At 41.0% G+C, this 12,270-nt stretch overlaps 1 protein-coding gene across 1 annotated transcript in view; it reads right to left on the bottom strand.

Annotated features, from left to right (window-relative positions):
• ALDH16A1 (aldehyde dehydrogenase 16 family member A1) overlaps positions 1-12,270 on the bottom strand; it is a 193,393-nt gene that overhangs the window by 63,301 nt on the left and 117,822 nt on the right. The window contains exons 13-14 of the mRNA XM_053690767.1: positions 10,683-10,850; positions 1,287-1,491 (exon numbers count right to left, since the gene is read on the bottom strand). Of these exons, the coding sequence (XP_053546742.1) occupies positions 1,287-1,491; positions 10,683-10,850 (373 nt within the window). The remainder of the gene's footprint in view (positions 1-1,286; positions 1,492-10,682; positions 10,851-12,270) is intronic.

The raw sequence follows: 12,270 nt of genomic DNA, 5'->3' as shown, positions 1-12,270 counted from the left end.
CTATGTACGTCTAACTATGAGCCAGATGGCCTAAAGCTTTATGCTCTGACGAGTTTATCTAATTAGTCTCGTCACTACCTCAAAAAAATTTAGAAAGACAAATTTTGGCTTAAGGACTCTTCACCTAGATATGCAGGGTTCCGGATGTGAAAGAGAGGCACATACATTGCTCAGGTTAATGCTCAAAAAAGCACCAAATGTTTCGTGTGATTTCTCTCCATGCCATCCTCAAGCCCTTTGTGTTTAACTACTAGAATTAGTTGGCCACAGCTGGTGCTTTGCACATGATGTTCCAGATTAATTCACTGGTCGTGCTTTCATGGGTTAAACACATAGGGGTCGATTACGATTTATCAGCAATTTGCCCCGAAATTGATTTTTGCTTTCCACCTGAATTGGTCCCACAGTTTCAGGTAATCACACAGCAAAATGCATTTGTTTGTTAAAAGCCTGAAGCCCATGAATACCGTCTCAAAAGAAGAGCTCCCGAAAAGGCCTCTTCATGTGTTAAGTACCTGTTTTTAAAATAGAAATTGGGAAATCACCCAAACCGACAGATACATTTACATCATGAATATATGTGTATGAATATATAAAATTAAGTTCCCATTCTCTTTCATCAGTGTTCTCTCCAGGTTTTGTAATGGGTACACCACTTGGCTCATTTTACTGACAACTTAAAATTGGAAACTAATATTAAAGGGACATAAAACTCAAAATTTTACTTGAGATAGAGCATACAATTTTCCAATGTATTTCTTGTTATCTAAATTTCTTTGTTCTATTGATATATTTTGTTGAAAAGCATGCCTTTATAGGCTCAGGATCTGGGAACTAGCTGCTGATTGGTGGCTGCATATATATGCTTCTTTGTCATTGGCTTACCAATGAACTCAGCTAGCTCCCAGTAGTGCATTGCTGCTCATTTAATAAAGGAATAGAAGTAATTTGGAAAGTTGTTTAAAAATGTATGCTCTATCTGAATCATGAAAGAAAATCCTTGGGTTTGATGCCCCTTTAAGCTAAAATGACCTAATAATAATACATGTTTCCAATATCATGCAATGAATTTATGTTAAATTCTGCATATAATCTGGGTTTTGGATAGATTAAGTAATTTTATAAATAACAGAAAATGCTATAATATTGCAAAAGATTACATTGTCCAAATCCAGCTACTTCAGGATGCCACACAGTTGGCAACATTTTATTTGGAGTACACCATTGATAATACATTATATATTTCTCTCCCTACAAGAGAGTGGACTGTACATTTTCAAGCTTACCTGAACATTTCCTCCGTACTTGTCACAGTATGCTCCCCAGTAGAAGAGCCTTTGGATGCTTAGGTCCACTTCTTGTAAGGCCTTCTCCATAGACTGCCCTGTCAGGGTACTTAGTCTTTGAGCCACTTCTTCCCGCCGCAGCTCAAGATTTTCTGCCATATAATATACAATCTGTGCTCTATTATGTGCTGCTCGCTTTCCCCACCTGTGAAATGATTAAGGAAAACATTTACAACTTAAAATGTAACAGTTGTAACATGAGTAGCTTACACATACAGTCCTTACTCTTAAATAATAATTATTGGACATCTCTTGCATTTATGATATAACTCTAAAAAAAAGAGTCAATTTTTTTAATAACTACAAACTATAACCATTTAAAAGTTACATACAGTTAATCTAAAGATAGTTTCTATTTAAGATATACATTATAATCCAATGGTTATTCATCATGAAATATAGATTCATTTTAATTATATAGCAAGATGGTGTATATTCATGGGTGTAATTTTGTTTGGGGTAAACTAATCGATTTAAATCAGTCTTAGGGGCCGAATTATCATTGTGCGAGCAGACATGATCTGATATTGCGGATCATATCCGCTGCACATCGATAAATGCCGTCAGCATACGCTCTCGGCATTTATCACTGCACCAGCAGTTCTTGTAAACTGCTGGTGCAATACCGCCCCCCTGCAGATTTGCGGCCAAAAGGATGCTAGCAGGGGGTTTCAATCAACCCGATCGTATTCGATCGGGTTGATTTCTGTCCGCCGCCTCAGAGCAGGCGGACAGGTTATGGAGCAGCGGTCTTCAGAACGCTGCTTCATAACTTGTGTTTCCGGCGAGCCTGAAGACTTGCCAGAAACAGGGCATCAAGCTCCACATGGAGCTTGATAAATATGCCCCTTACTGACTAGTGATTAAAATTAATTTGATTTATATTAAATCCACTCTGTATTCTTTGTTGAAAAGCATTTATTCAGTATGCAACCCAGCAGCAACAATGCACTACTCTTAGCTTGCTGGTGATTGGTGGTAACACACATTTGTCTTTTGTCATTGGCTCACCAACTGTGTTCAACTAGCTCAAAAAAAAAAAAAGGAGATATTTTACCTCAAAATTCACACCCCACTGTAAAGCAACTTTATATATATCACAAAAAGCCTTCAGCACTATAATCTTTTGAATACTTTATTGGAACAAACAGCAACGTTTCGAGGAATTAACCTCTTAGTCATGACTAAGAGGTTAATTCCTCGAAACGTTGCTGTTTGTTCCAATAAAGTATTCAAAAGATTATAGTGCTGAAGGCTTTTTGTGATATATATATATGGATTTAAGAGTATAGTAGTGATACTCAGCCGTTCGTGCACTTGAAAAGAATTCTCCCAGTTTGTGCTGTTATCCCAATATTGGACTGTAAAGCAACTTTAATCAGCCAATCAGGAAGCTAGTCCCAGGAGTTGCAAGGCAGTGTGCATCTGGCATTTACTTTCCTATTCAGTTTAAGGAAATTTGCTATGAAATCGTACATGGTACAGAACAATTTTAGATTTAAAATGTACCAAATTACAGAAATCTGCACCTTCAAAGAATTAACAAAACTGTAAATAACATTTTGGATTTGCACCAAAATATGTTAAAAGAAATGGAAATCCAAGAAAGATTACATCATCCACACGGTTTTCCAAAACGGGTATTATTATTATTATCATTTATTTATAAAGCGCCAGCAGATTACGTAGCGCTATACAAAGAACAAAAAACATTACAGGGATGCATTAAATACAAAAGTTATACAAAAGGAGAGGAATGCCCTGCCCTTGAGCACAGTCAGTGATAGTTCACTTTAAATACAAAGTAGCCTACAGGTAGAGGGGCTCTCAAGCTTACAATCTAAAGGAGAGGGAATGAACACAGAAGGTAAGGGAGAATGGTAATAAGTCTGATATAAGGCAGAGTGAATTTAGAGTGAGTGATGACATAGGGAAAAAGTGTTTGGTGACTGAGCAAAAGAGTTTTGAAAAGTGTAAGAGAATGTGGTAAAATGTCAGTACAAGGCTGTGAGTCTGAATTGGTTTTTTTTATCCTGGATTATTAGTGACAGCTGCACATAATTACTGTTAGAAGGAGTGTGTATATATTAAAGAAAACACTAGGGTGGGTTGGTGGTGGGAAGGGACTGGAGGGCTAGTGCGTGCAAATCTCTGGAGTCTGCTGACATGCTTGTAGAATGTCTGTGCAAGTCTGATGTGAGGTGTGAGGCTGTGGAAAGAGAAAGAAGGGTAAACATGCCTGGTGAGAATGTTTAGGGGGAGGAGTGGTTTGAAGCACAGAGGGTGGGAGAAGAGGTTTTGAAACAAAGTTTGGATAATAAAAGATTGAAATATTACAATGAGATTTAGAAATAATTCCATGATAGCCCAACAGAAATAAGAAATAATTGCACTTTCAAATCTCTGGAGTCTGCTGACATGCTTGTAGAATGTCTGTGCAAGTCTGATGTGAGGTGTGAGGCTGTGGAAAGAGAAAGAAGGGTAAACATGCCTGGTGAGAATGTTTAGGGGGAGGAGTGGTTTGAAGCACAGAGGGTGGGAGAAGAGGTTTTGAAACAAAGTTTGGATAATAAAAGATTGAAATATTACAATGAGATTTAGAAATAATTCCATGATAGCCCAACAGAAATAAGAAATAATTGCACTTTCAAATCTCTGGAGTCTGCTGATATGCTTGTAGAATGTCTGTGCAAGTCTGATGTGAGGTAGAGTGGCACCATCCAGTGAGAAAAATGTGTTTCTCAGAATTAAAGGGACACTGAATCCAAATTTTTTCTTTCGTGATTCAGATAGAGCATGCAATTTTAAACAACTTTCTAATTTACTCCTATTATAATTTTTTCTTCGTTCTCTTGCTTTCTTTATTTGAAAAAGAAAGCATTTAAGCTATTTTTTGGTTCAGACCATGGAAAGCACTTGTTTATTGGTAGGTGAATTTACCCACCAATCAGGGAGAACAACACAGATTGTTCACCAAAAATGGGCCGGCATCTAAACTTACATTCTTGCATTTCAAATAAAGATACCAAGAGAATGAAAATAATTTGATAATAGGAGTAAATTAGAAAGTTGCTTAAAATTGCATGCTCTATCTGAATCACGATAGAAAAAAATTGGGTTCAGTGTCCCTTTAAGGTATTGAAAACAGACTATAAAATGGAACAGTGAAAATGAGGAGGAAGCCAACCGGGTTTCCATTAAGGACTTCATCCAAAATCGTCAAAAGCTAATTCATGGACAATTGCCTTTGGCTTTAACAAAAGAAAATCATTAGCTTTTAAATGGTGCCTGAGGAGTTCAATCCCACATTGCTTTACAGCACTTTTAATTCACTTTATTTCTATTCAGTAAACTTGCATGACTGTGACACTTATAAGATCATTGAAATAGTGTGGTGTAGCGGGATCTGTGAGGAAATTTCAAAACACCAGAGTCACTTTAACCCAGTCCACCTCACCACAATCTGATTGCTGCTTCTATTTAGCATTCATTAATTAGGACTCTCCATTTAGCAGTAATTAGTTAAAAGTACTGCTGAGTAGATTTCCAGGTCATGTGACTGCTGCAAGTGTGTTAAAAAATCTCCACTGCTCCTGGAAATAAGGAAAGGTGTGGACCTTACAAGGTGCTTAGGCTGCACTGTACATAAACTTCAAAAGGTGCCATAAAGCTGATAGAACTAAGAAATGGCCCATATAAAAATTACTTAGACCATGCCCATTCTGTGCATTGACACTATGAACAATAGCTGTGTCCATTTACCCCTGCAAAAGGATTAAACAATCCTTTTGTTTAAAATATACACACACACAAAAAAAAAAAAAACTACTACAAGATCCATAAAAAGAAAAACTACATACGAAACATAAGAGAGGGATACAATTAGCTATTAAAAACACAAGAGGTCAAAACATTAATTCAACAAGCGCTTAAGCCAATGCCAAGTTAAGGTACATGGGAAATAATCTCCAACATGCCCCAAATAAAAGATTAAAAACACATAAATTATGACTTAACAGATAATTTCCTTTTCTTCGATACAGGGAGAGTCCACAGCTGCATTCATTACTTGTGGGAAGACAGAACCTGGCTACCAGGTGGAGGCAAAGACACCCCAGCCAAAGGCTTAAATACCTCCCCCACTTCCCTCATCCCCCAGTCATTCTGCCGAGAAAACAAGGAACCAGTAGGAGAAAAATGTGCCAGAAGAAAATAAAATAAATTTAGGGCCGCCCATCGGAGAACACGGGCAGGAGCTGAGCTTGCATGCTCTATCTGAATCACGAAAGAGGAGGCCGGCCAAATCTGAGGGCGCCACAGCCTGCAACAAACCCATTCTCCCGAATGCTGCTTCAACAGAAGTAAAAAAGAAAAAGAATATTCGGAGGACCAGATAGCCGCCCAACAATCAGAACCATAGAGATCTCCTGCCAGAGACCCAAGAAGACGTCACTGCTCTTGAACTGAGCCATAACCTGTAAAGAGGCTGGTGTCCCACTGACTCGCAGGTCAAGTGGAAAAAAAAACGAACTTGCGGACATAAATTGAGCAATCAGTCTCACTGATGCTAGCTTTGCTAGGATCGGACCATCTTCAACAAAGAGAAACATGGTCACACAGAAAAGGATCACCAGACACACATTCTGGCAGAAAAAAACAGAAGTTGACCTGGGTTCCAAGCCACAACCTTCTGATTCAGAAGCGGTGGATCTAACCACTACGCCACATCTCCCTGAGAGCGAAAGAGGAAACCAGGTATAGGCAAGGACGCCTGATCGGCTTCCCAAATCAGATACCGATCCACTCGCAAGAAACGATAGTAGTGAACATCCGTTCCTGAAAAGCCCGCTCAATTAGTGGACTGCTGACAAAGAGCCGTAGTGGGCTTCTGCCCACCACCAAAACACGAGGTCCACCCGTCTACACAGTAGGAACTTTAACTCTTCCCTTCTAAAAAGGGATCAATCCACTGAAAAGTTTCAACTGGTACGAACCCAGAAGACCAAAAGTCTCAAGGCAGAATGCTCGGCTGAGGAACCATAGGATAAAAGGAAGTAAACTCCCGATCCACGGACCCCCATAGGACACTTGCTCCCCATAGGCCGCGAGGCGACAAAGTAAAAACCGTCTCTGTAGAGCTACTCAAGATAGAGAAGTCGGAAGGGAACACAGGGGATCGAATACCCCAACCAGTAATCCATATAAGTCTGTTAAGACAGATATAGAAAGGGAACAACGCCATGCTGAAAACTCAGCTGACTATATCACCCCTACCCCCAGGCAAATGAAGACCAGAAGGGGGACTGGAGGGCATATTGCAAGATCTCAGGATAAAACTTCCTGTCAGTAAGACAAAACAGCATCCAGGAATCCACTCTGGTGTTTACACCAGAAACTGAAGTCTAGATCCAACTCTGAGGATCAAAAAGACAAGAGAAAATCCCTAAAAGTCTATTAACAGCCGATGGTAGAAAACCAGAAAGCTACGACCCGAGAGCTACTGTAAGCTCTGGAGCAGGATACTTCCACCTTAACCCCCAGATCCCAAAAGGAAACCTAGGACCAGAACGCGGTTTGCTTGCTACGGTTCCGAAGAACCAGATTTGCTCAAAAGGATGAAGTAGGAAAGACATCCTTCTCCTGAACAAAAGAAGAGAATCTTACATTCTCTGGCAAAAAGGAGCACTAATAAGCTCTGCTTAACAGTCATAAAACCCAAATAGGACGGGAATCCCCTCCCCTTATTGGACCATACACCAACAGTGGAAAGAAAATATTCCCACAGTGCAATAGATACCGGGACAATGACTCCAAAAGTCACCCGAAAAACTTCCCTCTCACTGAAGACAAAATCAAGAGAAGAAAAAAACTGCCCCCAAAAAATAAGTCTAGCTCCGGCCTCTAGGCCCCTAGATCCATAAGATCCCGTATTAAGCGTCCATCCAAGATAATGCCAAAAACAGGTCCAGCCTGTACTCTAGTATAGATGAACCCGATGTGCCTGGACCGGAAGCTAGAAAAAAACTAGTACCCAAAACAGGTCCTGCCTGTCATCTAGGATACGTGTCTGCCAAAACACTCAAGGGCTTAACAAAATATCTTAAATTCCAGCAATGCTAGAAAAACTGAGATAATCAAACTAAGGAATATAAGCTCTGTGGCTTAAATTTTGTCTCGAAATTATCGGGGGGACCTTCACCACAAACAGAGATCTAGATGCTACCACCGGAAGTCTACAACAATCTCAACCATCTAAGTCGATAGTATCAAAAAAATCCCATGTGACGAAACATCTTTGTAAGAGTTTCTATAATAACCCAGAGCTCTAAAAACTGAAAACTATCCTCAACGGAATAGAAAACAAGCACCAAATATGGTAGCTCAAAAGGGAGCGTGCAAACAAAAACCAGGTCCAGCCTGGCACACAACATAACCCCCCATAGAGCACGGAACTAAGATTCTGTTAAAGAATAAAACAAAATGTAAATCAAGACTATAAGGAATAGGAACACCAATCCTCTCCACTCGTCTAGTCAAGATCGTTATCTGATTTAGAGGACTGAGATTCAACTGACTGATCAGTACTGGCTGATCAGAATCTCTAACATTTCCAAAACCTCTCTCAGAAGCAAACGCAGGCGTGCCAATCTAAATCTAAACGCTATGCCCTCCACAGTCGGAGGATTCAAGTCTGTAGACTCCAACCCTGGAGGTTCTACCTCTGAAGCCTCAGAGGAAACCGCATCCCTAGAGAACTGATCGGACACAATCATCATTTTACACGACGGTCCTTGGGCAGGAGAAACTGGATTAACCCTTCGCTTGCACGCAGCAAGGAGAGGTAGCATCGCTAAGGCCGTAGAGATGACCATGCAGAACTGCGTAGTAAACTCTGGTGGAAACAAACCCCTAACAGGTGAAGGGGGAGCAGAACTCGGGAAAATTGCATATGTAGGAACCGAAGAATCTAGGGCCTGGTTTCTCAACAGCCGGGCCGTGGCCCAGTACCGGGCCGTGATAGCCCTGCTGGTGGGCCCTGACTTGTCATGCCCCCACTGCACACTCTTACCCCACTGCACACAAGGGGCAGACTGAGACCAATCAAGGCCCCAGGAAAACTGTCTCACACTGACCCAAATGTATTCAAATGTATGCAAATGAACATGGTAGCCTCCCTGCCCTAACCCCTACAGGCCCATCAACCTCCAGAGCCAGGACCCCAACATTAAGGGCCAAAGAAAGGTCCCCCAACCTATATATATCTACCGGGCCCTGGACATGTCCAGATAAAAATTACCGGGCCTTGAGGTCACTTTGGTTGAGAACCACTGATCTAGGGAACACACCTCACTGGATTCAGAATCCTCAGAGGCGGATGGCTCAGTGGTCTCTGACATCCCAATATTGGTTAATGAGAACACCCTATTGCATCATACGGAACATAATTGAGAGGGCTGGGTTACCCGGGCCTCCTCCCACCAATATACACAGGTATCAAATTCTGTCTCGGAGGGATCCATTTTATCACTGCCTTCAGAGCCTCTGTGAGCATCCGCTTTGCTGAGGCAGGCCCAGAAGTTAATAGAGAGACCCTTTCAGGCAGCCCAGCACAGATAGGTATATAAGTATCTGTAGCCTCTAAAATATCAGAACCTCCATAGTTATATTATCGAAAGAGAAAAAAACAACTGGCACCTTCAACCCATTCACCACCTCCTATGACCCAGACAGATAGCGAAGACGTTCCTCTCCATAGACACCCGGTCAGGAAACGGAAGCGGGGGAAAAAAACGTGACTACTCCCTGTCACATGGTGCTCATGCAGGACCGCCCCTGCTAAGAAAAGGTGCGCCAGCTTGATTGTATGTTCCATATCAGTCAATGAGCCCAAACGTTCTTATGCATAAGCAGTCAAAATCATAACAAACATAAGTAAAAAATCCCCACTGTTCAATAATCCCCCTCAGGAGATATTAACCCTTGATTCCATAAAAATAAAGGAGTCCCACTGAGACCCTGTCTTCTATGTGTGTAAAAATGAAACAATCTTACCGGAATCTATGCCGTGGAACAGCGACACGGTCCTTCAAGTTTGACAGAATGTAGCAGCGCCTCTGACATGGACTTGAGTGAAGAAAGCAGGCAGCAAAACTCGTCAACGCTGATTGCTTAAGGAGCTGATAATATGAGTCTAGATGGCTTCGCAGAAAGACTCTCCCTGCATCTCGCTGAGAGGCTGACAAGACTACTTAAAACTCCAGTCCCATACCGAAGGGTACTTCCCTCCATTAATGACTACTCCGAATCTTCCGACACTTCTTTGCTATATTCTTGTGACGAAAGGCAAAGAATGACTGGGGGATGAGGGAAGTGGGGGAGGTATTTAACCCTTTGGCTGGGGTGTCTTTGCCTCCACCTGGTGGCCAGGTTCTCTATTCCCACAAGTAATGAATGCAGCTGTGGACTCTCCCTGTATTAAGAAGGAAATAGCAGGACTGAACCATTTGAACAGAGCTGAATCAGCACAAGTGACATACCTATAAAGCTAAAAACCTACAAGAACCCAGTCTGCTTTTGCACCCTGCCAGGAGTAGAGAAGTACTTCAAACAATTCACAGAGGAAGACAGCACCTCACTTCAGGTCTTGGGGCACGGAAAAAAGGGTTAGCCAGACCCCAACATCATAGACAAATTCCAAAAGGATTTCCAGCCTCCAAATAATGAATAAAAAACCTTTATGTATACAGGGTCCATAATACAGCAACAACGTTTCAAACCAGCAATTGGTTCTTAGACATGACTAAGAACGAATTGCTGGTTTGAAACGTTGTTGTTGCTGTATTATGGACCCTGTAAATAAAGGTTTTTTTATTCATTATTTGGAGGCTGGAATTCTTTTTGGAATTTGACTAGGAGTAGAGAAGTAACCAGAACATGGTTGCCCTAAGTGTCCATAAATCTTCAGGGGCCTACATCGTAGAATCCCATAGAAAAGGAGACAGTCCTGATAATGGACCTTTATAATAGTATGCATGCTATACAAAGAGGTGTCACCTTCAGGATGGAATAAGGCTACAGAAAAGGCTAACTAGCTCCAAATAGATAGGAACTGAAGTAACAGCAGCAAAAAACACAAACAGGTATGAAAACCACATCCACCAGATCTGTATATAAAAGTGTGCAAGTACTGCAAATTATATAGGAGCTCTGTGGCTTCCTTCTGGTCAACTGTGACTATGTATCTCAATGACTTATTGGTTACTTGTAACATCACATATCTTCAGTAGGGTGCTCATTGCTCCATAAATTATATTCAAAGACACTTATTGGACTTACCCTGGAGCAGCTTTGTGTGCAGCCTCTACTGCATTACGTACATCTTTTCTGTTACCATCAGCAACATATGCAAGAATAGACCCATCAGGTCCACAAACAGAACGAGAGTACATGCCATCTGGGCGTTTTTGTGCCCCTCCATAATACAATTTGTAGGTTCTGTCAACACTGCAAAAGTCAAGAACAAAATAAATATTAATACATAATAAGATATAGCTTTTAACTTTATTTCATAGATCTGAAATGCAATAAAAAGCTGGACATTTAAAGGGTGATCAAGCCTTAAAATGACCAAACCTAATAACAAAATTTATGCTTACCTGATAAATTTATTTCTCTTGTGGTGTATCCAGTCCACGGATCATCCATTACTTGTGGGATATTCTCCTTCCCAACAGGAAGCTGCAAGAGGATCACCCACAGCAGAGCTGTCTATATAGCTCCTCCTCTAACTGCCACTACCAGTCATTCGACCGAAGACAAGCAAGAGAAAGGAGAAACCATAGGGTGCAGTGGTGACTGTAGTTTAAAAATAAAACACACCTGCCTTAAAATGACAGGGCGGGCCGTGGACTGGATACACCACAAGAGAAATAAATTTATCAGGTAAGCATAGATTTTGTTTTCTCTTGTAAGGTGTATCCAGTCCACGGATCATCCATTACTTGTGGGATACCAATACCAAAGCTATAGGACACGGATGAGGGGAGGGACAAGGCAGGTGCTTAAACGGAAGGCACCACTGCCTGCAAAGCCTTTCTCCCAAAAATAGCCTCCGAAGAAGCAAAAGTATCAAATTTATAGAATTTTGAAAAAGTATGAAGCGAAGACCAAGTCGCCGCCTTACAAATCTGTTCAACAGAAGCCTCATTCTTAAAAGCCCATGTGGAAGCTACCGCTCTAGTAGAATGAGCTGTAATCCTTTCAGGAGGCTGCTGGCCAGCAGTCTCATAAGCTAAGCGTATTATACTCCTTAGCCAAAAAGAAAGAGAAGTTGCCGAAGCCTTTTGGCCTCTCCTCTGTCCAGAGTAGACAACAAACAATGCAGATGTTTGACGAAAATCTTTAGTAGCTTGTAAATAAAATTTGAAAGCACGAACCACGTCAAAATTGTGTAAAAGACGTTCCTTCTTTGAAGAAGGATTAGGACACAGTGACGGTACAATCTCCTGATTGATATTTTTATTAGATACCACCTTAGGTAGAAAACCAGGTTTGGTACGTAACACTACCTTATCGGAATGAAAAATGAGATAAGGAGAATCACATTGTAAAGCAGATAACTCCGAAACTCTTCGAGCCGAGGAGATAGCTACTAAAAACAAAACTTTCCAAGATAAGAGCTTAATATCTATGGAATGCAAAGGTTCAAACGGAACCCCTTGAAGAACCTTAAGAACTAAATTAAACTAAAGAAACTACTGAACTAAAGAAATCTGTCCCTTTAAGGAACTTGCTGACAAACCCTTCTCCAATCCATCTTGGAGAAAAGATAATATTCTAGGAATCCTGACCTTACTCCATGAGTAACCCTTGGATTCACACCAATGAAGATATTTACACCATATCTTATGATAGATTTTCCTGG

This window comes from Bombina bombina, chromosome 8 (genome assembly GCF_027579735.1).
Source record: "Bombina bombina isolate aBomBom1 chromosome 8, aBomBom1.pri, whole genome shotgun sequence".
Classification (NCBI taxonomy): Eukaryota; Metazoa; Chordata; class Amphibia; order Anura; family Bombinatoridae; genus Bombina; species Bombina bombina.
Note: the sequence above shows the minus strand (reverse complement) of the source record. Positions and strands in the feature narration are given on the sequence as shown.